Below are 27,831 nucleotides of genomic sequence, written 5' to 3'. Positions count from 1 at the left end.
TCCCAGGACAGGTTTCCCTTAGGATAGAGTATTGTAAAGGATGAGAATACAGTGCAGAGATTAGCACTCAACTAAAAGAGGGGCATGTTGTAGATGCATATCCACTCAACACATCCTGGGAGACTGGCTACTGACTGGAAGGTGTCTCCAAATTGATTGGAGTAATACCTTCAAGCTTTGCTGATTCCATTCTTTTGCTGTTGGCCAAAAAACCCTCACATTTTAATTTTTTATCTTTGGACCTAATTAGAGACACTGTAGAACTTTAAACTGTAATGATACTGCTTCTCCAGGTACCTAATAAAAGTACTGGGTTAAGAGTGAATAAATCTAAACTATTTCCCCACTCTGCTGCTGTGACTTTTTACTGGGTGCATTGCTAGACACCTCTAGGCCCGAGTTCCTTCACCTGCACAATGAAGGTGAGGGACTCTATCACCAATCCCCTCTAGCTTTGTAGTTTCTAGAAGTATATAACATGTTTTATTGCTTGCTGTGCAGAAAGGAACATGCAGAGTATATCAGAGTTTCTTCTTTGTCTGAATCTCCCTTGCAGGCTTTCTCTCTTTCTCTTAAAATCATAGCTGTAATTTTAAAAATCTTTACTCAAAACTCTATATTCTTGTTATACAGAAAGGTTAGAAAATAGACACAAATGAAAATAACAAAAACTATGCATAATCTCACCACTCTTGGATAACTACTGTTAACAGTGTGGTGTATATTCCATCTGACATTTTTTTCAGACATTTTTTTTTTTTTTTTTCAGTATCATAATTTTTTTTTAATTTTAGAAAGTGGGATTGAAATACAATTTTCAGTCTAAAATATTTCAAATAAAAAGTTTGTTATTATTTAAGATGCATTGTTACAAAGCTCCTAGGTACATACATGTACAAAACACGGATATTACTACATGACACCTCAACCCGTGACTTCTCCTAAACATCCCAGTGTGAATAATTATCTACCGGGAGACTTTCCCTGTAAATTCCAGCATCTTGCACAGGATTTGCTGCCACTCACATGCTCTGCATGGATGAGGACATTTAGTCAGAGAACATTTCAATGTAATATCATAACCTAACATAAAAGAAATTCAATGCAACACTTTATATTCATAAGGGTGATGACAAAATTGCATATATTAATAATTTTCAACTTTTGCCAGACTCACTAAATTCATGAACACTTCTTCAGAGTTTTCTCTCCAAGGGCACTTTTGAGAGCTTTAGATCTCATGCTTAACTTTGTATTGTGTTGGTCAGCACCTTGGTTAATATGAACAAGGACATTAAAGAACGAATGTGTTGCAGGGGTGGGGGGAGAGGGGGTCATCCGAGGACAGAAACAGGGAAGGAGTCTCTTTTCCCATAAGACATTCAAACAGAAAAAACAAGACCAAAAAAAGGTAAACAAACAAACAAAATAGTGTTCACAGTAAAACATGCCAGATTTGTAGTTTCATTTGAAACCAACAGCAAATCATGAAACGTCATGAAAAATATGTCAAGGTAAAATCTTCTAGAGTCATTACTAAATGAAATTAAAAATCATCACACTGATCAGTAAACCCCAGAAGAAACATAACCAGCACTTACATTTCAGGTCCTTCTTTAGACATCATTCAATTTTTCAAAGTCAATGCATAAAATTGGTAGGTTTGCCCACGCTGCACAAATGTTTTTCTTTTTTTTAAAAATACAGTATACAGAAAAAACTCTTGTATTCCCCATTTTGAATCATAAGCTCAAAACCCAAGAGTAGAAGATCAGCAAGAAGGATTTTAAATTATGTACAAATCCAGCAGGTTCATCTGCCATAATGGCTTGGCTTCCGTCCCAGTGGCTTTCACCCTCTCCAGCAGCAGAGCGTGCGTCCCTGTCCTCACAGAGGGCTGGCTCCATGTCTATGGCTCGTCTCTACTGGTCATCAGGCATTTTGAACAGTTCCAACAGTGCCCCGACAGCTCCGAAGTAACCCTCATGTTCCAAAAACAGAGCTTTTAGCTGTCCTTTGGACCAAAAATCCATGGCGTATGCTAGCAGCTTCATGGAGACCATATTGATTCTGAGAAAATTCCCAACGAACACAACCCTGTCAATATTCTCATTCAGCGCACACATCCGAGCAATGGAGCCAATGTTGTTGGTGATGGTGACGAGGATGGCTCGGGCGAGGTCTTCCTTGCTGATGGAATCTCGCTTTTCCTTACTCATCATGTTGCCAAAGCTTGATGCTACCGCAGATCCTTGAAGGCCAAATCGTTCATAGTCTCCTCCGTAAATGTCCTTCACCAGCTTATCAACATTGGTGCTGTCGCCTTTAGCTGCCATTTCCAGAGCTTCTTCAAAGGTCTCACAACCAGTCAGCAAGCAACAAAGGCCTAGGAATGTTCCACCTCCAAGACTGGTCCCTGTAACTCTTTTATAGTTGTCCTTGGAGTACACTGCTAGGATGCTGACACCTGAGCCCATGTTCACCAGCAACATAGGGTACGGGTTATCCAGGCAGTACGGCTTTTTCTGACACAACTCGGGATTTGTGGGATTTTCAAAGTAGTAACATTCCGGCTTGCCATTGAAGCCAATGGAGTCGACGTAAAGCAGGCCCTGAATCAGACAGTCCAGTTCGTCCAGTTTGTGCAGCTGCAGGTCAGCAATCGTTCGGAAATCCTCCTCGAACTTGAAAGCCCCACCTCCCGTGGCACAGAGCGTGGTGTGCAGGCTGGAGAAGTTCTTCTCGCTGCCCATTTGGATGAACTTGTGCATTGCGCAGCTGGGGAAGCGGATGAAGTGCAGGTTCCCCTTCCGCCCGCACATGGTCAAGTTTTTCAGTTCCAGGTGGACATCTCGGATCCCGGTTTTCCCATAAGCCGTGTTAGAAGTCAAATACTTCCTGATGCTCTTCAGGTTCTCCACCTCCTCCTGCTCTTCTTCAGCTGTAATATCCTTCGGCTCAAAGTAGACCAATTTAACCAGCGTCCCACCGATGTCCATGCCGAACCACGGGAACGGCGGCCTGTTCTTCCTCCCGGAGTCCATCCTCCTCCTCAGCCGGCATTTCTTGGCGGGGGAGTCGTGCTGAGGGGGCGGCGGCTGTGGCTGGAGCTCTGGCTGGAGCGGCAGGCGCGGGGGTGCCGCGTCGCTATCGCCCGGGGGGCCCCGGCTGCAGGGGCGCGACGGGTGGAACCCGTTGTGCAGCAGCCCGTTCACGGCTGCAGCGCCGACGCCGGCGGGAGTCCCCGGGGCGTGCGGGGCCGAGCGCTCAGGCTGCCCGCCGTGGTCGCCCATGCCAGAGGCTGGTTGGGCGGCGCGCGGGCCCCGGCTCAGGCGGCCTCATTTTTTCAGACATTTTAAAACACACACACAGACCCTTTAGTTATGTCAGTGTGTCTTGAAGTTTATTAAGTTTGAGGTATGTTAAGAGACCATCACTGCTAGATGTTCAGGACACATCCAGAGTTTGGAGGGGCAACAGGAAGATCCTCTGCTTCTTTTTGGGATTATGTGTCAGTCCATCCAGGTTTGCCTCCGATGGACTTTCTTTGGCCTCCTTGCCTCCTTTTTTTCCTGTTCTTTAAAATTCCATTTTTAAAATTTTATTACAGTATAGATTCTGTATAATATTATATGTTACAGGTCTACAATATAGTCATTTACAATTTTAAAGGCCATACCCTATTTATAGTTAATATAAAATATTGGCTTTATTCCTTGTGGTGTATAATAAATCATTGTAGTTTATTTTGTATTTGATAGTTGTATCTGTTCATCCCCTGAATGTGAAAGTCACTCAGTCGTGTCCAACTCTTGCGACCCCATGGATTGTAGCCTGCCAGACCCTTCTGTCCATGGAATTTTCCAGGCAAGATTATTGAAGTGGGTTGCCATTTCCTACTCCAGGAGTTCATCCCTTACCGCTATATTTTCCCTCTTCTTTTACTTCTTCCCACTGTTAACCACTAGTTTTTCCTCTGTGTCTGTGAGTTTGCTTCTTTTTTTTTGTAATATTCATTAGTATGTTGTATTTTTCAGATTTCACATGTAAGTGATATCATATAGTAATTGTCTTTCTCTGTCTGACTTATTTCACTTAGCAAGATGCCCTCCAGTTTCAGCTTTATTGCTGCAAATAGTAAAATTTCCTTCTTTTTTATGGCTGAGTAGTATCCCACTGTGTACATCTTTATCCCTTTATGCACGTGCACATTTTTATCCATTCATCTTTTGATCCACACTTAGGCTGCTCCCATGTCTTTGGCTTTCTTCTTGTATCTTAGAATTTTTTGTCTTCTTTCTCTCTCTCCTAGTTTATTGGTTTGATTGGCTGCTCCTCCTGGAAAGGTGTTACTAGCACCTTTCATCCTGATCTATTTTAGAAGGAACTTCATACAGAGTTAACATTTACAGGGCAAAAAAACCCACCCCACTTTGGTTATATTGATGCCTTGTATAGCATAAATCCAGTACCTTATTAGGTTAACAGATTTTGTGTCTTTTTTTCTATCTTAAAAAGACACAAACAAAATACAAAGGAATAAAAAATGACTTTAACAACAACAATAATGGCATAACAAAAGTCAAAACTCCTCCCAGGAAGGATTAGAAGACAGGAAAAATAAAGAGATGAAGACGGAAGGTTACTCTGATTTGCGTTGTTTACATTTGTAAATACTTTCTCAATATTTCATATTTTAAAAATGTGATCATATTTTATGTAGTTAGAAATTTACTTTTTCACATAATAAATCCATCACAAACATCTTTGTACATCACTTAATAAATGCCTATCATATATTTAGTGCCTATCATATATTTAGTGGTTGTGTATTTTTGCAAGGGAAGAAGTAACTTACCTAACTTATCCCCATTATTTTTGCTGATGAAAACAATAATAAAAGAATGACATTGGATGAACAGACTAAGGTAATGGCATAAGTATTCATGTCTTTGTTAAGAGTCCTTTTTGTCCATGGTAGGTATATGCAAATATGTGGCCATAGTCCTGGCAGGTGTGACCACAGATCATGACCTTGTAGTTGAGCTCTCAGCATAGTGCTCCAGGGAGTCACCACTAAGTGACTGGAGATGACAAGCTACATGAACTCTAGGCCACTCTACTTCTCTGGGTTCCCACATTGCTAGAAGCAGGAATGACAAAGTGTTAGAATTGGTCTTATGTTGAAGAACACAGCCAATTCTTTTATATTAGTATGTTTATATGAATCCTACTGAGTTGACTCTTGGTAGAAAGAGATAGGTTGGTATCATGAACTGAATGTGTCCTCTCCCACAAAGTTATATGCTGAAGCCCCAACCTCCAGTGTGACTGCATTTGGAGATGGGGCCTTTATGGATATAATTAAAGTGGCATGTGCGTGCGTACGTGCATGCTCAGTCATGTCAATTCTTTGTGGCTCCATGGACTGTAGCCCACCAGGCTCCTCTATCCATGGGATTTTCCAGGCAATAATACTGGAGTGGGTTGCTGTGCCTTCCTCCAGGGGATCTTCCTGATCCAGGGATTGAACCTGTGTCTCTCACGTATCCTGCATTGGAACACAGAGATAGTGTCTCTCTCTGGAGCAAAGGAAAAATATACTTACCGCCCATTAGAAAAGGCTTTGGAGCCCTAAGTTTAGGGTTCTTCTTTTAAAATGCAACTCTCAGACTTCCCTGGTGATACAGTGAATAAGAATCTGCCTACCAATGCAGGGAACATGGGTTTGATCCCTGGTCTGAGACAATCCCACATGCCACAGAGCAACTAAGCCTGTGTGCCACAAATACTGAGCCGACAGGCTGCGAGCCTATGCACCTGTAGTTGAGCTCTCAGGAGAAGCCACCACAAGGAGAAGCCTGCACACCTCAACGAGAGAGTAGCCCTCGATCTCTCCGACTAGAGAAAGCCTGTGTAGCAATGAAGATCCAGTGCAATCAGAAAAAAAAGACAGCTCTCTGTATATGTGCACATTCATCCGGGCCCATCCATATCACTTTTGTGGGACTTAGGGCCAAGTGGAATGAATGTAAATGTGCTAATACTCATGCCTGCTGCCCCATGTGCCATGAGGTCCTCTGTCTCTGAACCAGGTTACTCAAGTCTTCACCAGCATCCATGAAACTTGTTCGTCTGCAAGTAGGTTAAAATATCAGACCTGTTACAGTCTCTAATACATGTCACTATTGTCATCATCAGAATTCTCATGTGAAAATTCATTATCTTCTTGGTTCTAAGATGCATTATCATCATAAGCATGAGGCAGATGAAGTCTTGTTAAAGGATAGAGGAACCATAAAGAAATAAGCCTGAATTCAGAAACTTGATGTTGCTTGTCAAAAAATTACGGGTCTTACCTGAATTTGTTGTTTTGGTCAATGACTCCTACTACTCAGGATCTTTGTGTAGGACTTCAAATCAAGAATAATTTGAGTCCCTCTCTCCTGGGAAAAACCTACTGGACACTTATAGTCCAGACACGCTTTAAGCTAGGCTATAAAGAGATTGAGCTAGAAGAGAGGATGGAATGGGGATTCTCACTGGTGTTCTTGCTGAATTTTTTTACATGTGGAATGCTCAGTTGAATAAAGAACTATAGATTCTGCAGATATAAATTTGAACATGGAACCTCATTGACTCAACTGTGATGTGTAAGACTCTGCCACATACCTTGCTCTAACGAAACTCCTACATTGTGTTGAGTTGTACTCAGCATAGTGATATTTTCAAAGAGGTGCTTATTAAAAATTCTGACTTCTGGATCTCACCCCAGACTTCATATATGGGAATCTTGGAGGTGGTGGCTCAGATATCTAATTTTTTTAAAGATGCCAAGTGTGTGTGTGTATGTGTGTGTGTTTAATGTTGTTTATTTGGACCTTCCCAGTGGCTCAGTGGTGAAGAATGTGCCTGCAATGCAACAGATGCAGGCAGGAGAACTGGATTTGATCCCTGGGTAGGGAAGATCCCCTGGAGTAGGAAATGGCACCTCATTCTAGTATTCTTGCTTGTAAAGTCCCATGGACAGAGGAGCCTGATGGGCTCTAGTCTATGGGGTTGCAAAGAGTTGGACATGACTGAGTAACTAAGCACACATTTGTTTGTTTATTTATGGCTATGCTGGTGGTGGAGTCTTCATTGCTGCAGGGCTCTCTCTAGTTGTGGTGAGTGGGGGCTAGTCTTTGTTGTGGTGCTTGGGCTTCTCATTGCAGTGGCTTCTCTCCTTGCAGAGCGTGGGCTCCAGAGGACAGGTTCAGTAGTTGTGACGCACAGGCTTAGTTGCTTTGAATCATGTGGGATCCTCCCAGACCAGGGATCGAACTGGCATCCTCTGCTCTGCCAAGAGGACTCTCAACAACTGGACCATGAGGGAAGCTCAGGTATCTCATTATTGACAAACTTCTCAGCTGATACTTAGACACACTAAAGATTGAGAATCAGTGTATAGATTAGGGCGTCAGGAGAGAAGCCAGGTGATGAGGGTCACTGTGATTCTGGTGGGAAATATGACATGGTATGCAGTGCACTATAGCATGATGTAGAGCGAAGTGAGTGTGATGGTTAGGTTTATGTGTTAACTTGGCTAGGTCACTGTACTGAGATATTTGGTAAAACATCTTTTTCTAGATGTTTCTGTGATGATGTCTTTTTAGATGAGGATAGCATTTATTTTATTTTTTTATTTTTTTTATTTTTTTATTTTTTAATTTTTTTATTAGTTGGAGGCTAATTACTTTACATCATTACAGTAGTTTTTGTTATACATTGATATGAATTAGCCATGGATTTACATGTACTCCCCATCCCAGTCCCCCCTCCCACCTCCCTCTCCACCCGATCCCTCTGGGTCTTCCCAGTGCACCAGGCCCGAGCACTTGTCTCATGCACCCAACCTAGGCTGGTGATCTGTTTCACCCTAGATAATATACATGTTTCAATGCTGTTCTCCTGAAACATCCCACCCTCGCCTTCTCCCAGAGTCCACAAGTCTGTTCCATACATCTGAGTCTCTTTTTCTGTTTTGCATATAGGGTTATCGTTACCATCTTTCTAAATTCCATATATATGTGTTAGTATACTGTAATGGTCTTTATCTTTCTGGCTTACTTCGCTCTGTATAATGGGCTCCAGTTTCATCCATCTCATTAGAACTGATTCAAATGAATTCTTTTTAATGGCTGAGTAATATTCCATGGTGTATATGTACCACAGCTTCCTCATCCATTCGTCTGCTGATGGGCATCTGGGTTGCTTCCATGTCCTGGCTATTATAAACAGTGCTGCGATGAACATTGGGGTGCATGTGTCTCTTTCAGATCTGGTTTCCTTGGTGTGTATGCCCAGAAGTGGGATTGCTGGGTCATACGGCAGTTCTATTTCCAGCTTTTTAAGAAATCTCCACACTGTTTTCCATAGTGGCTGTACTAATTTGCATTCCCACCAACAGTGTAAGAGGGTTCCCTTTTCTCCACACCCTCTCCAGCATTTATTGCTTGTAGACTTTTGGATAGCAGCCAGAGGATAGCATTTAAATCACTAGACTTTGAGTAAGGCAGATTGCCTTCCAAAATGTGGGTAGGTCTCATTCAGTTAGTTGAAGGTTTTGTTAGAAAAAGATTGGCCTCCCTAGAAGAGGGAATTCTGCTGGCTGACAGCCTTTGAACTTGAACTGCACTTGTTCCTTGGGCCTCCAGCCAGCTGGCTTACCCTGCAGATTTTGAACTTGCTGACCTCCACAAGCACTCTCTCGCAAGGGCTCTGTTTCTTTGCAGAACCCTGATGATACACCATGGTACAAGGATTCCCTTGGGGGAATGTGAGGCCATGGTCTCTGATTCTCAGAATGAGAATTTAAAAATTTTGTGTTTACATTTAATAATAATCTTAAAAATTAGACATTCATATTCAGGATCATCTGGATATTCATTTCCTATCAGAGGACCATTATATGATATCAGTGATGAAGTCTGTGATAGGGTGATGACTGTTGAAGCCAGGTGACTGTCTAAAGTGACAGCATTATAATTTTTTGGTATATTTTCAAAACTTGAGTACACAGACTTCTGTGTAGGGTTGCCAGATAAAATACAAGAGGCCCAGTTAAATTTGAACTTCAGATAGGCAACAAATGATAATTTAATATAAGTATGTCCCAAATATTGCATGAGGCTTATTTATATATAAATATTACATATTTACACTAATCATTTTTGTTATTTATTTGAAATCCAGATTTAGCTGAGAATCCTGTATTATTATTTGTTAAATCTAGCAATCCTAATTTTGAGATCTACTCCCAGAGACTTCTCAGATTTGAAGGTGCTCTTTGCACGTATTTGTGCATGTCACTGCATGTGTGTTTTAGGCAGATAGCTGGTCCTTTTTGATTATCATATTTTTTCATAGTTAGCTCTATATTACTCTTCTGCATCCTCTGTTTCATCCATCTCTGTGAGTTTTATTGATGTTAACCATACTCTCAAGAGACCTCTCTGGATTCAGAAAGTTCATATTGATTTACAGCACAAGTTATTTTTTTTTGCCTACTATAGTTGAGGTTTCTCTGTGGCTGGGTTCACTTAGGAACCAAATGGCATAAGAAAATAGAGCTTGAGAAATTCAGGTTTACAGAAAAGGGAATGGATCTGTAGGAATAATTTTGACTGATGTATATTAGCTTGACAAAAATCCTTTTTTTTTGTCTTTCTCGTAACTTGGATTTTTTTTTTTTTAAGTCTTTCATTGGATGTGACTGAGGCACACGGCTAAAATATTATCTTTCAACTCTCCTCTGTAGCCCCTGCTTTGGCCTCAAACTGAACTATTTCCATTTTCTACCTTGCTGAAATACCTTCCAAACATCCTTACAATGTCAGCATCCAATTTTACAGTGACTACCTTTTCAATGGACTGGCTCCTAATTGCTTCTGGGATGTTTTCTGGGTGCCAATGGCTCTTATTCATTTTATGTGAATTACTTTTGGTCTCAGAGAGTGTGTCCTTTCTATGTCCTTGCTCTTTCTACCTGTTCTCTAATTTTTAATGTCCAGAGTTAAGAAAATAATAGGATATTTTACTCTTGGACTGTAAGTGGTCTCTGTTTATTCTCCAGATAAAGAGTAATATACTTTCTTCTTAAAATTGGCATTATAGTTATATGCTCATTTCACATAACCATTGCAATTGTCTTATAACCCATAATCTAGGCTCATAAGTGAAAGCTGATTCTGTATCTGTAGGAAAAAAATTTGTTTCTGTGGCATATGCATTAAAAACCACATGACTTTTTAATTTTGTTCTTTTCTAAGTGCTCCCATTTACTTTAAAATCTAATTTAGGTGGTGATTTAGAAGAATGAAAACTATTAAAGTAAAACCAACCAAAATTATTTTATAGAGGAGGGGTGAGGATCTCATTATGGTTTCTTATTACAAGCACTCTTAGAATAGTTCACAAGACAACATATAAAGTTAAAGAACGACAGGAGCTTGCCCCAATACTTTAATTTACTATATAGATATTGTATTTCATTCTAGAAGATGAATTTCCTTCCAGAGTTCAGATTTAAAACAGATATTTCTTTTAATACTCAATCTGAATTCTCTTAACCAATTGGAAATCTTGAAGAAAAAAAAAAGGAATGAGTGCCATTAATATCATCTAAAGTGTTTTTGGTCCAGCTAATATTGTCTAATATTATCTCTAATATTGTCATACACACACATCTTTGCATATGCATATATAGACACTTACATATCTTCCTTCAGATGCCCAAACTTTCATTTTTACTTAGCTTTACAGTTTAATAAAGACACCCAGGACACATAACCCATCTCAACAATGACACCATTTCTCATTTATTGCTTTGCTTTGATGTTTAAAAAGAAGACCCAGTAGGCATGTAGGGCAGATATAACTACATTTAATTCCCATTTTATAGGTGAAGAAAGTGAGGATCACAGAAGTTAAGTTCTCTGTGCTCTAAAAAGTGACAAGGTGGGAACTAAAGTCCAGTCCTTTGACTCCAAGTTCTGTTCTCTTTTCAATACAGTAAGAGTTGTCATGAGCTTTATAAGAGATAATGTGTGAAAAAACTCTAGAGTATTAGTCATTATAATATATTCTCCAACTCACTTTTCCCCAAACTGGCTGACTATAAGATTCCCTTGGGAATTTGTACTTCTGAAAACTCTTTTCAGGTGATTCTGATGATCAGCTAGAATGGAAAAACACCTCTTAGGTCATATTCACAGAAAACCAACTGACTGGTGATGTCAGTACCCTGTAGATGGTGTGTTTAATCCATAGGTGTTTCCTACTGCCTACCTTCAAGTTATAAAGTCTTATTTTCCTTATAGGAAGACATCATGCTAATAGAAATTGTTATCTTTACCTTCATACCTTCCACTTGTAAGGAGCGGAATAGGTGCCATTGGCATTGTCTAAATGTGAGGGAGGTAATATTATCACCACCTTACAGAGTAGGATCCTGAGTATCAGGAAGCATAAGTAACTTTCCCAAAGGGACTGTCATTAAATAAATTGATTTGGTTGACATAAGGTTGATTATTAGTTCATTTGTGATAATGTTCTGGAGTAACAAGCATTTTCAAGTTCTGACATCAAAAGTTATCTTTCAAAAAAGCACACTACCTCTTTAATTTAAGCAGTTTTATTCAGAGATTTTCCAAGTCCCTTTCTTATAGCACGCGCGCGCGCACACACATACACACACACACACACACACATTTATTTAGAAAAAAAAAAATGAAACCTGATAGTTTAAAGCTGTTATTTAATAGAACAATTTGTTTATGTAGTTGAAGAACAACTTTAAAAGGAATTTCCAGACCATATTTTCTAGAAACCTTAAATATTTCAGTCCATCCTGGGGAGAAACATTTGCTTTTGGAAAAGGCTGATGGTTTAAGTAACATACTTTGCTTTGATTCCCTTTTCTACCTGGGGAAGAACATGTCTTATTCATCATTCAATGTGTAAAGTTTTATTGTTACTCCAGTGTTAGAGGAGGAGAAAAATAACCAAGGATAGGCAGTTTGAGAGAGTGAGTATCCAAGGGTGGGGAAGAAGACCTGAGATGATCCTAGACTTAAAAAATGTATTTTATGTTCAAAGCATCCTCTAGATATTATGAGTTTGTTTACACACTTAGCTTAACTTGGAAAGGAGAACCTCTAAATCCAGAAAAGAGTTTTAACCATACTGTGCCAAGTTCAAAGCTAGGTCTTAGAGTCAGCTATAATTTGAGCAAAACAGTAGTAGTTAACAGCAGATGCAGCTTTTCCTTCAGCCTATCCAGAATCCTACTGTGTGCAAGTTACTGAATCACTCTTGTCAACATGACCAGTCATCCCTGTCTCGCAAGAGAAATTACAAAAATCAATGTGTCACACCTCACTTCCCTGGAAAGCAGCACTGAGGATCTATCAATCACCAGCAACCACAACAGATACCATTCATGTCACCTGCACCTTTCCCCTTTGTCCTCTCCATCTCTCTAAGCCTCAAGGAGAGAAAGGAGCCTGGGTGAGTGGCCCCTCATTGGGCCCTGCTTGTCTGACAGCAATCAATGAATATTTATCAAGCATTCCTAATGAACACCTGACCCTCTGCCAGGTGTTAGCTCCCACCTTGCAAGACTTTGCTGTAGGTATTCCCTCTTCCTGGAAGGTTCTCCTCAGCAATCTTCACATGACTAGTTTCATCTTGTCATGCAAAATCTTAACTAAGGTTTTCAATGTCACCACTCCAAAAACCTCTTCTTTCTGGACACGGGGACACAGCAGGAGAAGGCGAGGCTGGGATGAATTGAGAGAGTAGCTCTGACATATATACACTACTCTGTGCAAAATAGATTCCTAGTGGGAAGCTGCTCTACAGCATAGGGAGCTCAACCCGGTGCTCTGAGATGACCTAGGGGGGTGAGATGGTGGAGGGTGGGTGGGAGGGAAGTTCAAGAGGGAGGGGATATATGTATATCTATAGCTGATTCACTTTGTTGTATAGCAGAAGCTAGCACAACATTGTAAAACAAACTCCAGCAAAAAATAATGAATGGGAACCCCCTTCCCCTCCAAAAGATCTTTCAATCTAAAATAAACATCTGGTCACATTCTGTCATATGGTCCTATTTTAATTCTCTACATAGCATTTATTATTGTCTGTTATTTTTCTTATTTTAAAAATATATTTTCTGTTTCCTATTACTACAATGTATTTACCACAACAGATGGAAACTTCCCTTTCTTGTTATCACTTAAGCACCTATAATATTTCCTGGCACATAAATATTCATTAAATGAGAGCCTTCGGATACAATGATGGAATAAAAGTGGACACGGTTCCTGATAGGTGGGGCTGCTTGTTGTTTAACAAGGACAACAGACATTAATCAAAGAATCCTACAGTTTAATGCAGATTTACAGCTATCATTAGTGTGGAGATGGAGCCATTCTAGGAGGACTTAGAAATGGGATAATTAACCGTAAAATGGAGGTCATCCTAAGATCCCCAAGTAAGGGCAATGAGGAGAGATAAAATCTAAAAGAAGAGGTGAAAGAAGTTGAGACAAGTAGGGAGACTGTTTGAAACCAAGGAACTTCTGTGTTCCAGGTTTTGTGGTTGGAGGGAACATGCTCATTCAAGAAAAAAAGCCAGTGTTGTTGGCTTGCATAGGGAAAGCGAAAAGATAGTTCTGAGATGAGGCTGGACAGGCAGGTGGGATCCAGGCCAAGGCAGGCTCTTGTGGGCAATGTTGAGCATTTGCATCTTTAGCCTAGGATTGATGGAGAGCCTCTGATGAGTTTTAAATAGTGGTGTAATGGTGTGATCAGATCTGCAACTTGAAACCAAATCACTGTGCCTCGTAGAGAATAGATGACTTAGTGGTGGTTTACATAGGAAAAGCAATGCCATCATCCAAGCAAGAGATGTGGGCCATTTGGGTTGGGATACTGTAGAAGAGATGCAGTGCAGAAAGATTCAGGAGCTATTCTGTAAGTCAAGTCAGTAAGGTGTGGTTTTGGAGTAGCTATCAGAGGCATGAGAGAGGAAGGTGTCCGGGATGATTCTTAAGCTTCTTATTTGCTTATCAGAATGGAAGCTTGTGTCATTCACTGATAATGGTCCCAGGAAGAAGACCACAGATGTGGGGTATGAGGTTGGAAACAATGAATTCAATTGTGCATTATGTTCTTTAAAATGCCTTTGAGACATCCAAGTAGATACATTTAGTAGGTAATCGGTTATGTGAGTCTGGAACACCAAAGAAAGTCTGTATCAGAGAAATAGCCACAAATTTGAGGGTCATGTGTAATATTTATTTATTTGGATGTGCCTGGTCTTAGTTGTGGCATGTGGGATCTAGTTCTCTGACCAGGGATTGAATCCAAGCCCCCTACACTGGGGCTACAGTCTTAACCCCTGAACCTCCAGGAAAGTCCCTGAGAGACATATCTAAATAGGCAAAAATAGAAGCTGTCAATGTAGATATAATGGCCTGAATATAGAAATTGGAGACAGAAAGGCTAAGACAGAGACTTGAGGAAGTTCCATCATTTAATATCATTTAATTACTGGATAGAGAAGAATGATCATGCAAAGCAGATAGAGGAGGAAGTTCCAGACAAGAGGCATAAACTGAGACAGTTGTGTCATGGAAGCCAAGGGAAGGCGCATCCATGTCAGAAGCTGAGCACAGACTAAAAAATACCTTGTCTGTATCTCCCACTAAACAAATACTTTTTAAATCTATGAATGAATATTGAACAAAAGATATGAAATCTTCAGTATATAGGGCATTAAGGGAAAATGTGAAAAGTGAAAGTGAAAGCCACTCAGTCATGTCTGACTGTGAAAATAACAGTGAGAAGTGAAAGTGAAAGCCGCTCAGTCATGTCTGACTCTGTGTGATCTCATGGACTATATAGTCCATGGAATTCTCCAGGCCAGAATACTGGAGTGGGTAGCCTTTCCCTTCTCCAGGGGATCTTCCCAACCCTGGGATCAAACTTAGCTCTCCCGCATTGCAGGCGGATTCTTTACCAACTGAACCACAAGGGAAGCTCCTTTAAGGGAAAATGGGGAAGTCATAACAAAATGTGGGATTGAGGAAAGGAGTGGAGACTTCTGAAAATGTACCCAGCATGAATGATCCTTCTGGTCAGTTATTAGCGTTAGACTTAAAATACAGACTAAGTAGATCACCTCTCTGTCTTCTGAACATTGTGTGGATATAATGGCAAATTCCAGAAGGGGCTGTCTGGTGAAAAGGAATAGCAGGCCCTGAGTTATCTGAGAGGAATAACAGAGGAAACAACATCACAGATGTGTTTGGCTGATACTTTCTGGAGCACTCTTTGATCTACGGGGGATTCCGTAGCTTCGGCTCTACATCCATTTGAGGTACAGGCTTTAGAGCCCGGTGTGAAACATTGCTGCTTTGGCTAAATGGGCATTTGTGTAATCACTCTGGCAAAGACTTAAATTACATATGGTAGGTATTATCTGAAATAACCCTTAAACTTCACTGGTGTAGCCCAGTGGAATTTGTCTCATTTTTGTAATGTTTTTGTGTTGGCGTATAGTAGTTGGCATTCCCTAGGATGATTTATGAACTCTGGGTCCTTCTGGCTTGTGGACCCACTGTCCCTTAAAGCCATAGATGCCTCTGCTGAATCCTTTGCTTCTAGTTGGTCAGTGCAAGAAGGGAGAAGAACGAGCATTATGACAGTTTGTTAGCAGACATACCTCCTACTTACAGTCAGAAGACAATCCTGGGACCACAGTCTACTACCAGGGAGGCTGGGCTATATAATCAAGTGGAAAAGAAAACAGATTTGATAAACTTATCAATCTCTCTCCTAAGGGTCTTGTTTTCATTTGTTCTGCTAGTTTGAGGGCCTAATTAAATTCTAGTACCTGGAGAGGGTTCTTAAGAGTCCCTTGGACAACAGAGAGATCAAACCACTCAATTCTAAAGGAAATCAACCCTGAATATTCATTGGAAGGATTGATGTTGAAGCTGAAACTCCAATATTTTGGCCACCTGATGTGAAGAGGAGACTTACTGAAAATTACCCTGATGCTGGGAAAGATTGAGGGCAAGAGGAGAAGGGGGCGAGAGAGTACAGGATGGTTGAATGGCATCACTGAATCAATGGACATGAGTTTGAGCAAACTCCAGGAGATAGTGAAGGACAGGGAAGCCTGGTGTGCTGCAGTCCATGGGGTTGCAAAGAGTCGGACACGACTGAGCCACTGAACAGCAACAACAACCTTCCTTGAGAGAATTTTTTCTTTACTCAATATATTTTATTTAGAAAATGAAATATATTTACTAAAATGTATGTTTTTGCCTGCTGCTCTTAACTTTTACTTAAATGTCTTCTCTTCTCAAGAGAGAAAAACATTTGGTGGTGATTTCCCACAATTGTCCGATGATTATCTTCCAGCCAAGAATACTCCACCTCTGGCAATCCAGCTGGTTTACTTCCCCAAAACTATTATTTCTTTCTGACTTTACCTTTGAGTATTTAAAAAAAATATTTTTATGAGGTTCTATTTCAACAAGATTTTGGGGAAAGGATTTATAGCTTGGCTTTTGTCTAAAACAGTGGTTCTTAAAAGTTCAGAATTGCCTGGAGGGCTGGCCCACAACCAGAGGTTCCGATTTTCTGAGCGAGGGCTGAAAATTTGCATTTCTAACAAATCCCTAAGTGATTCTCAAGCTACTCATTCAGAAACCAAACTTTGAGAACCTCTTTTCTAAAATAAACTGATTTTTATTTTTTTAAAGAGGACATCCTGCTTTCCTAACCCTGAGATTTGATTCACATGTGAACCTAACCTAATAGAAAATACACTTTAAAATCAGAAAAGAGCTTGGAAGTAGAAAATCTTAGTCCTTGTTTTGAAGCAGCCACTTTTTAGTTTGTAGTATGAAAGTATGCAAGTCATTCTACCTCTCACGTTTTCCATTTCTTTATTTATAAAATGATGATAATAACACCTACTTTGCCTGGAACAAGAGATTTTGTCCCAGACTAAATAGGAGCAGAACAGCCAGGAGATTGGCTTGTTTCTATGAAGAGGGAGATTTACAACCCATCAGAAAACTTCCCTGGGGGCTGATCACCCACAGGGAAAACTATTAGGTATCCCCCACAAAAGAGGCTGCCTTCATTTTCTGGAAGGCGGTATATTCCCAGCCCCTGGACCGAATTTCAAAAACAATGCGGCAGCCGTGATGTTGCAAGGTTAGCACTGCATCCTTGTGATTCTCGATGCAGCTCTGTGACAGAATCACTGCGTAGCTTTGAGAAAAGTTCCCAGGCCCTGGTCCCAGGCATTCTGAGGTGGGGCCTGGGTGTCCAAGTGTGTCTTAGCTGCTAACCCGGGTTGAGAACCTTCCTGTGGGAGACAGACTGGTCATGTCTGTCAGCGAGGTGGCCTGCACTGTGACTTCCAGCTTACAGACAATAGGCACGTTCTATGCACAGCTAAGTTTGAGTGCATTCGGGATACTGAATTCCCATGCTGTGGGCGCTCTATCACAGGACAAAGGAGAGTGTCAGAGTGGACTTTTTAAGGCCCTGTGTTATTATGTTGAATGATTAACTCTTTGCTGGTGGTTAAACTGCCTCCACAGGTTTAGGCCCTCACTTCTGCTTTTCAGGTGGTGCCATCCATCTTTCTGCTTCTACACCAAAGAGAAAGCACACACGCTGAGTTGCGGCAAAGCGCTCCAGCTATGAGAGAAGTAGGTTGAGGAAGATGCCACATGCTTAATTTTCCTAGTCATGCAGAACTAGATCAAATCTCATATAACCATGTCATAAGACATTGGGCATTTATAAATAATCTTGTGTTTTAATAATGGATTTTGCAGTTTTATTTTGGCTTTTCTCACTAGGATAAAGGCAGGCAGAATGGTCATTGTGAGAAGGAAGTGAAACAGTCTGGATATGAGATTCAAATGCTGCTATGGTCTCTGGTGCTTTCTCCTATGTGTCACTTGGACTTCTATTGTTTCAGCAGAAAAATGGGCCAAAACTCACATTGTTTATTTGATAAAGGGTTGCTTAAACTTGCTCTGTGTGTTTTCCATGTTTACACTTGGAAACATAGTAGTTAAAAGCTACACTTTTAACATAGTAGTTAAAAGCTACTATTAACCTATTTGACATTAAAATAATCTGGCCTGAATAACATTTGTCTCAGAATAACTTTCATTTGGTTAATACATCAGCACTAGATGACTTTCAATGATTTCTGAAAGAAGCAACTAGAAAAGACAGATTGTGAAACTTTTGAAGAACTGAACTGCAGAGCTTAATGAATGCTTTAGGAACAAGGTCTGTTATTTTCTTCAAATAATGTACTGATAAGGAAAGAGCAGCTTTGTAATGACTCTGTTATTTTGATAATTTTGACTGTCTAGAGATGATGAAGAATTTTCATCAGATGTTGTCTATGATCAATGCTTTCTGATTCCACCCTTTTCCTAGAAACTTCTTTGATTACCTCTTAGCTGTGGCTTTTTGATGACCTAGGTTTAATTCAGATGATTGCTTCTGAAAAAAACTGTTAGCATCCCTGTGGTGGCATGGAGGCTCCTGAGAAGGGAGAGGTGGGACAGAGTCTTAGTTCAAGTCATTACATTTAGTAGGAAACTGGGGCTTAGAGTAAAATAGGATCAGGATCCCCAAGGGGTGATGAGTGACACCCAGGACAGAACTGGCCTCACACTCTGGACAAGGCTGAAATAGCTCATGTCAACTGAAGGTACCATTCCCAAATTCCAGCCGTGGACATTGGAGAGTACACATGGGGTTCCCCAGCCTGGTGTGGGATCTGAGGCTCTGGGAACAAAGGCTGACACTGTATTTTTCTTTTTTTTTTTTAAACTTTTTATTTATGTAAAGAACAGATGTTTGGACTCTGTGGGAGAAGGTGAGGGTGAGATGATTTGAGAGAATATCATTGAAACATGTATATTACCATATGTGAAATAGATCTCCAGTCCAGGTTCGGTGCATGAGACAGGGTACTCAGGGCCGGTGCACTGGGACAACCCTGAGGGATGGGATGGGGGAGAGGTTCAGGATGGGGAACACATGTACACCCATGGCTGATTCATGTGAATGTATGGCAAAAACCACTACAATATTGTAAAGTAATTAACCTCCAATTAAAAGAAATAAATTAATTTACAAAAAAAGAAAACCATTTTATTTTGCACTGGGGTATAGGCGATTAACAATATTGTGATAGTTTCAGATGAACAGCGAAGGGATTCAGCTATACATATACATATAGCCATTCTCCCCCAAATTCCTCTTCCATCCAGGCCGAAGGCTGGCACTGTATTGCATTATACTGGAAACTGACTAGAGGAGGTTTAGGCTTTTTATTGTTTTACTGCCAGGAGGAGAGCAGAAAGACTAACTTGCAAATCAGGTGGATGAAAATTGAAAATAAGAAAGATTTGCTTGTTGTAGGCAAGCCTTTTGTCTGTTGTTGTTGTTGTTGTTGTTGTTTTTAATGTTTATGAATAGAGGCAGGTAAGGCTGAATTCCCTTCTGTTCTTCAGGAATTCTTTTAAAAGTATTTTGTTCTTGTCTTAGACTGAGACTGAAGATGTGACACCACACATTACTGTTATCACTTCTGCAGCTGAAATGCAGACTCCGGAACTGGATGTGGCATGGAGTAATTTTTCTGTCTAATTAGCCCTGGAACTCTACGTTAAAGGCTCACAATGCATGTCCTTTGGCATGACATCAGTCCACCGTTGACTCTGATTGTCAGCAGGATTCTAATTATTTGGGCCAAAGCATTTTGCCCAGAGTTTTTGTGTTCAAAGAGAACTTCTGTGTAAGGGAAAGAAAGCCTTTTTGTTATTATTGTTCCTCTTCTTTGGAATTAGCACCTATCTAAATTAATCCTCTCTAACTTCTCACACTCCTCCAATAGGTACACTTTGTAAACTGCTTTAGTAACCAACGGAAAGAGGAGTGGTAGTCTTTTAATTAGCTTTCTAGAGATAGGAAATTCCCAGCTATTAAACCCAAGCTGTATCTAATGTGGGGTTTCAGTCTAATGAATGGTTGTAAGCATGCTGCCTTCCCACACAGTAGAACTTGATGGATTCCCTGGTTTACAACTGCTGCTTATTGATTAAACAACTAGACTGTTTTGATGCTGATTATTTCTGTTGTTGTACCCATCATCTTAGGTTTGGAAGAATTATTACAGATATTAATGCTATTAGAGTTATTAAAGGTCACTAGTCTATCCCCTCACCCACCTTATGCTGGTAACATCTTTACAACATCTCCCCCAAGTGGTTGTCTTGATCATGATAGAACCCACCTAATGAGAATGACGAGAAAGCAGACTCCAAGTCCAGCAGACAGTTATAACTTAGTTATTCCTTAATACAGTTTATTTAAAACCTCTAGCTTAGAAGAAGCCCTAAATATACAAATAGATAAGTTGATATAAAATGTGGTGAATGCTTTGATAGAGGCACAGATGCACAAACTGTTTTTAAAACAACTAACTGCGTGGGAGAACATAGGAAAGAATTTGCCTTGAAGTATAAGTAAATGTGCTTATGTGTGTGTGTTAGGGAAGAATGTTTCCAGAGAAAAGGTAAAGGTGCAAAAATATGGAATCTAGGAAAGACTGTGGTAAGACATAGTGAGAAGTTCAGAATGGCTGGATGGAAAGTGCAGTGGTGAAAGAGAACAGCTTGAGCCAGGCTATTAGGAGCTTAGTTTTCCCAACAAAAAGTTGGATTTTATCCTGTAAGAAGAGATTTTAAAGGGTTTAAAACATGGGAGTGGCTTGATCAGATTTCAGTTTTCTCAAGATAACCTCAGTGGTAGTTTTGAGGACTCATTTGATGAAGGAGGGACTAACTCAATGATATAGGTTGGATATAAAGTGCTCTGCCCTGCTGTCAGCCCATGTGTCCTATTTTGGTTCAGAAAATATGGTCACTGTCTATAGAGCCAGCCTTAACTGGTTGTGGTAGATTCTTATAAATGTTACATCTAATGTTGTATGAATACTGGGAAAGTGAAATAAGAAATTGTGGAAATTATTTGGATTTTGCAGGGACATAAAAATTGACTTGAAATACTATCTTAAAGAATTTTAAGATGAGAAATACTTAGCTCATTGAGCAAGTGTTTTTTTTTTTTCCACCTTGAAATGTTCAATTTTAATTTGGCTGGACATCGTCTGAGGCAGATGCTCAGTAATTTGATGATTTCAGCAGTATGTTATTCTGTGATATCCTTATGGATCAGAAAGTCATTATATAGGACAAAATGAAATCACATAAGTAATGTAATTGGAAAAGGAAGGGTCAAAATAATATTATGAGAGGCATTAGAAAATTGATAGAACTCATGTTCTATTAGCTGTAATGTGGGATTACTACTCTCAAACCAGTATGGATGGTGCATTTTTGATTGCCTTTCAGGAAATGCATTGGTGATCAGAAGATGAGGAGTCTTGAACTTATTGGCTTTTCCCTGCATTTTCTTCTGCCTTATGAGTTTTATACTATCTTATGAAGTTTATACTATCTGCTCATTTTGACTTGCTGGCTAACCAATTCCCAATTCTCAACATGTGAAAACAAATACTCCTAAGATAGGTAATGTCACAAACAGAAATGTGTGTGTTTCAGAAAAAGATGAGGGGCAAATATGCCTGGATTAAAGCCATGAAACAAATCCTCAAATATCTTTTCTAATTTAACATGAGAAATAGGCTTCCGATAGTTTATTTTTATTCATGATACATATTTATTTAGTAGCATCCCCACATGGAGGAAAGTCGATTTTTACCAGCTGACAGAGGAGTTCAGTCTGGACACTAGTTGCCACTCCTGTGGGGATGGCTGGCTCCTGTGCTTCATCATCTCCCAGAGGTTTCCTGATAAGGAGATGTGTGCTGGTCAGAATTGATCTCTGGCATTACTGTCAACGGCACCTATGATTTGGCCCACAACGGCATGCTTTCCTGCTACTAGTCTGTGACTGCATCCTATCATTTCATATTTGCAGGCTGCTCCATCAAGCTAATAAAGCAGCTGTTTCTTATGCATGACATGCTGTGTTGTATGACTGACAGATAACTGCAGCATTTTAAGTCTTGTGCTAGATTCTCCATTATGCTGCCAGCCTCTCTGTTAGCCTCTATCAAAATGTTTCCTGTTATGGGCTGTCAGAAGCAGAAGTCAGTTGTTTTTGAGTCCAAGCTAATCTGAAGTCTGTAAGGTGCTGCCAGATTAGAAGGCAGGGGTAGATGAGGAGAAGCTGAAAAGAGGCACTTGAGGGCATCAAACCTAAGCGCAAAAGTTACCTTTTTCATAGCCCCACATATGTGGATGTAGATAGAGTAGCTTCTGTAGAAACTGTAATTCAGTATGAGCTGAAATAGTCCTTTCTATGAGGCTTGGAGACTTGTTAGAAGAAAGACAAGGGCTGACACTCATTAAACACTTCGTGTACAGCACTGTTACTCAAATAATTCTGAGAAACAGGGATTTCCACTCCCTGCTCCTTTTATTTTGCTAACATGTGAGAAACCAGCTTTGAGAAATGGTGGAACTTTCTGGCTTGTCACAGCTAGAACAGTTCTGTGATCCTTGCTGTGCCCCTTCCACGACCTCCTCAATGCTCCCAGCTGAACACTCCTCAGGGGAAAGCTCTGACCCAGGAGAAAACTTGGAGACTCTCAGGGAGGACTTGACAGGCTTCCAGCAATTTGCTTCCTGGGAGGTTTCAGTGGCTCAGTGGCTAGAGACTGTTCATCCTAACAACACAAAAGCGGATTTCAGTGTAGTTTGTTTCTATTCATGTTATACACACTGTTTATATCAGTGGATCATGTGGCAATTTAAAAAGCATGTTTATGGAATCATTATTATGTCTTAGAGTTATGTAGAACACAGACTGAAAACTACAAGCTTAACATATTTCAGTAAATAGGTTAACTGCTTCCACATGTATGTCTCCCTATCTTTTTTTACCTTGAACTCTTGACCTTCTTACATTTATTCATGGTCATTCATTAGCTCCAGGGAAGGGTTTTAAAGCATAGCTCTACAACAAGACTGAAATTCTTGGCTTATGAGTTGCAAGAACCTGGAATTTGAGCATCAGATGCCTTAGTCTTGAGATCAGTGGGTGGAATTTATGCCCTAAGTGACCGATTTTGAAGAATATACTGTGAGTCAGAGGCTTTTTTCCCTAATATTCAGATGGATAAAGATTCTGTGTGATGATGAGAGAGAGGAGATGAATCATAAGATACACACAGAGCACTGCTGATGGGTCTCCTGGGAAGGATCCAATACTCTTTCCGGACTCATAAGCGTTAATAATTTTAAAATATAGTTTTAAACTAATGAGATGGATGAAACTGGAGCCCATTATACAGAGCGAAGTAAGCCAGAAAGATAAAGAACATTACAGTATACTAACACATATATATGGAATTTAGAAAGATGGTAATGATAACCCTATATGCAAAAGAGAAAAAGAGACTCAGATGTATAGAACAGACTTGTGGACTCTGGGAGAAGGCGAGGGTGGGATGTTTCAAGAGAACAGCATCGAAACATGTATATTATCTAGGGTGAAACAGATCACCAGCCCAGGTTGGGTGCATGAGACAAGTGCTCGGGCCTGGTGCACTGGGAAGACCCAGAGGGATCGGGTGGAGAGGGAGGTGGGAGGGGGGACCGGGATGGGGAATACATGTAAATCCATGGCTAATTCATTTCAATGTATGACAAAAACTACTGCAATGATGTAAAGTAATTAGCCTCCAACTAATAAGAAAAAAAAAATAAAAAAAAATATAGTTTTAAACAAAACTGTGTATATTTAAAGTGTATGGTATCATGATTTGATATATACATGTCTGTAGTGAAATGGGGCTTCCCAGGTGGCACTAGTGGTAAAGAATCCACCCACAGTGCAAGAGACACAAGCGATGCAGGTTCGATCCTTAGGTTGGAGAGATCCTCTGAAGGAGGAAATGGCTCCCCATTCCAATACTCTTGCTGCAAAAATCCAGTGGACATAGGAGCCTGGTGGGCTACCGTCCTTGGGGTCGCAAAGAGTCAGACTCGACTGCGTGAGCACACAGTGAAATGACTATTGTAGTTAAGCTGATCAGCATGCTGCTCCTCAGACACTTATTTTTGTGTGTGTGTGTGATGAGAACATCTGGAAACTACTCTTATCATAGTTTCAATATTCAATATGGTATCGTTAACTATAGTCATCACACTTTATGTTAGTCTTTAGATTTGTTCATACTAAATAATGGCAACTTTGTACCTTTTGACCACTATCTCCCTTATTTCTCCTCTCCCACCCTGATCCAGCCTTTATTAACTTATGGACTACTCTCTGTTCCAATTAATTCAACTCTTTTTTTAAGGTTCCACATATAATTATGATCCTATTTTCTCTATGTGACTGACTTGTTCTCCAGTTTTACCCATGTTGATGCAAATGGAAAGATTTCCTTCCTTTTCATAGCTGAATAATATGTGTGTGTGTGTGTATGTGTCTGTGTCTGTGTCAAATCTCAAACTGAACTTGCATTAAAATGATCTTTTCTTGCTGGTTTCCCCAGGTACTTGGCAAAAGCATTATAAAATCCTACTTGTTTTGTTGTTGTTCAGTCGCTCAGTCATGTCCGACTCTTTGTGACCCATGGACTGGAGCACGCCAGGCTTCCCTGTCCTTCGCCATCTCCTGGAGCTTGCTCAAACTCATGTCCACTGAGTCAGTGATGCCATCCAACCATCTCATCCTCTGTCGTCCCCTTCTCCTCCTGCCCTCAATCTTTCCCAGCATCAGGGTCTTTTCTAAGGAGTTGGCTCTTTGCATCAGGTGGCCAAAGTATTGGAGCTTCAGCTTCAAGATCAGTCCTTCCAATGAATATTCAGGATTGACTTCCTTCAGGATTGACTAGTTTGATCTCCTTGCAGTCCAAGGGACTCTCAAGAGTCTTCTCCAACATCACAGTTCAAAATCCTATTTGGAAGATAATAAATCGGTAATACTAATAAGTTTCAAATGACATATTTAACAATAAATAAACAATAGCATTTTAGTGTTATTAATAATATTATTAAATAATTATTAAACAATATGAATATTATAATATGTGATTGCAATATCATATAAATAATATAATATTAATATCATAATTATATGAATGTTATTATTAATATTTACTAGTTAATAATAAATAACCAATAAAAACATCTAAATGCAAAGAACAAAAACTCCTTTAGGTAAGAAACCACAGTCAATAGAAGCAGATCTACAAAGACTGTAGGGACTGAAATTATCAGACACAAACTGTGAAACTATGGTTACTATGGTTTTGAGAAAATAAACACAAAATCATGGCAGGTAACTGAATATTATGAAGAATAACACAGCACAATAAACTGTAAATTTTAGAACTCACTTCAACAACTGAAATGAAAAACACAATGAATGAGTTTAATAGTAAATTAGATAAAACTGATAGAAATTTAGTGAACTGAATGATATGATGGAAGAAATTAATCACAATTAAGTAGAGAAAGCTAATTTATGGAAAATATTGAAAGAAGGGTAACAGAAATAGAGAATTCAGTAAGAAGTGCTACCCTAAGTGGAATCCAAGGAGAGGAAAGAAGGAGGATGTAGCTGGAAAGATGAAAAGAAAGAAAGACGGAATATTTGAAAAGGTAATGTCTGAAAATTTTCTGTAGCTTATGAAATATACAGATTCAAATATCACAATCCTAAGGATGACAAGTAAAAAGAAATTCACATATCAGAGTGAAGCATATGCAAATATATATATGAAATAGGCCAAGTTTCCTAATATATGTATATAAACACACACACATGAAAATTTCTGCATATCTCTTAACTTTATAAGGTCATTTTATGCCATGATTCTATGTTACACCAAAATTTGTGTTTGTGTTACCACCACAAAACAAATAGTTTAATCATCATTAATTTTAAACAGAATTTACTATAGCATTCATGATAAGTCAGATCATTCTCCTGCAACATAATACTCTAATTTCTTGAACTGGATGAGAAAATCAAATCTTTAGTGGAGTTAACTTTTCTTCTCTTTAAAGTATCTGGAAATAGTCCTGTAAACTTGTACCATTTAACAGTTTGCAAAGTTCTGCTGCTGCTAATGGAGCCAACTTGTTCACAGCCATTGCTTCACTCTTTGTGCACAGAAAAGCCTGGAATCAAAATGAGTAAAATTTGTTTGGAAGAACAGGCATTTGCTCTAAATGAAAAGATAAGCTTCACAGAGTCTTGTGTAAATGCACTTTCTTCAGCAGCACATGTTGAGTCATTATTTTCCCACTCAGTCTTAGTTACTTTTGAAACAGAAGCTGAGAATTCTTTAGCAGATTTGTGTCTTTGAATGTATTCAGTGATATCCCTATGACCTTCATAGTTGTTGGTAAATGTTGACAAGTTTTGAATGTTACATGGGTATCATTAACTTTCTCAGAGATAAATATGTAGCACTCATTTTTTTTCATTAAACACACTGTCACACACATTTGAACTCATTACTGCTAACAGGGTTTATTGTAAGTTGAAAAGTGATGAAAAATAATAGAACAAACAGCTGTACAGTTATAATTCACATGGAGATAATGACAAAGACCACTGTAGCAAGTGTGTTCATACTACTTTCCTTATGCCACACGGCAGGATTGCTCATCATCTATTTTCAGGTATACTTCATGTAGATGCAGCTTAGAGTTTTCCATTTTCCACTGACTCTGCTTATGGGCAGCCTATGGCTTTATACATATCATAGGCACAGGGTTTGGCCTAATTAGCTGATGGACCAGACTGTTATCAAGGGCAGTGGCACTGCTGTTTGAATGCAGTTGTATTACCAGTAAGCTCCTGTATGCTTTCCTTGAAAGGAAAATGTTAATTCTGTTGTGTATGAGAAAGACTTGGAAAAAGAGAAATTTCTAGTTGTCTCTCAGCTTTAACAATGTGTTAGAGGTTATGGCACGTGTCTCACATACACAAGTGAGACCATGGCAGAAATTGGAAGTACACAGTAGAGCTCTACCAAACCCATTAAACACCATGAGCTACAGGCGTTTAGTAGATACTTTTAACCAAATTAAGTATAAAAATTCAATTCTATTTTTTGTCTAGCTTTTTATTTTTCCAAGACTGACCATGAAAAATGATGAAATATAAATAATAATGATCAGGAATTTAAAAAAAAGGACATTATCCCATATCCTGCAGTATGTAATACTGCATTGTAGAAAACCAAATAAGACATATGCATTTAAAATAAAAAACCAAATGTGAATTAATCTTGGATGGTACAATAACATTGTGTGTAGAAAATTAAAGAAAATCTATGGATAAATGATTAGAATTAATAAGCTTAGCAAAGTAACTCTTGAAAAGTAATATGCAAAAGTAATTGTGTATACTAGCAACAAGAAGAAATTGAAGTTTATATAAGACACTGTAGGATTAAGATATCAAATACCTAGAAATAAATTTATAGAGAAAATTACAAAACTTTATTAAAACAAAGTAAAAAGACTAACATAGAGAAATAGAAATTAATTATAGACTAGAAGATTCAAATTTGCCAAAATGTTTTTTCTCTAAACTCATCTATGGATTTAATTCAAATCCAGTAAAAAAGTGTTCATGTGAGTGTGTATGTGTGTGTGTGTAATGTGAAAAGCTG

At 39.4% G+C, this 27,831-nt stretch overlaps 1 protein-coding gene and 1 long non-coding RNA gene across 4 annotated transcripts in view; one reads left to right on the top strand and one right to left on the bottom strand.

The window, feature by feature from the left end:
* LOC139035180 (uncharacterized) overlaps window positions 1-27,831 on the top strand; it is a 271,165-nt gene that overhangs the window by 71,320 nt on the left and 172,014 nt on the right. The gene's annotated exons all lie outside the window — the stretch shown is intronic.
* Window positions 829-3,332, bottom strand: LOC139035179 (pantothenate kinase 1). The gene has a single exon (XM_070467734.1). It carries the CDS (start codon window positions 3,291-3,293, stop codon window positions 1,923-1,925), a length of 1,371 nt encoding a protein of 456 aa, XP_070323835.1. The 5' UTR covers window positions 3,294-3,332; the 3' UTR covers window positions 829-1,922.

Source organism: Odocoileus virginianus, chromosome 5 (assembly GCF_023699985.2).
Source record: "Odocoileus virginianus isolate 20LAN1187 ecotype Illinois chromosome 5, Ovbor_1.2, whole genome shotgun sequence".
In the NCBI taxonomy this organism is placed as follows: domain Eukaryota; kingdom Metazoa; phylum Chordata; class Mammalia; order Artiodactyla; family Cervidae; genus Odocoileus; species Odocoileus virginianus.
Note: the sequence above shows the minus strand (reverse complement) of the source record. Positions and strands in the feature narration are given on the sequence as shown.

Bases quoted from the DNA above. Each gene is read 5' to 3' on its own strand.
- LOC139035179 (XM_070467734.1), bottom strand. From the start codon at position 3,293: ATGGGCGACCACGGCGGGCAGCCTGAGCGCTCGGCCCCGCACGCCCCG.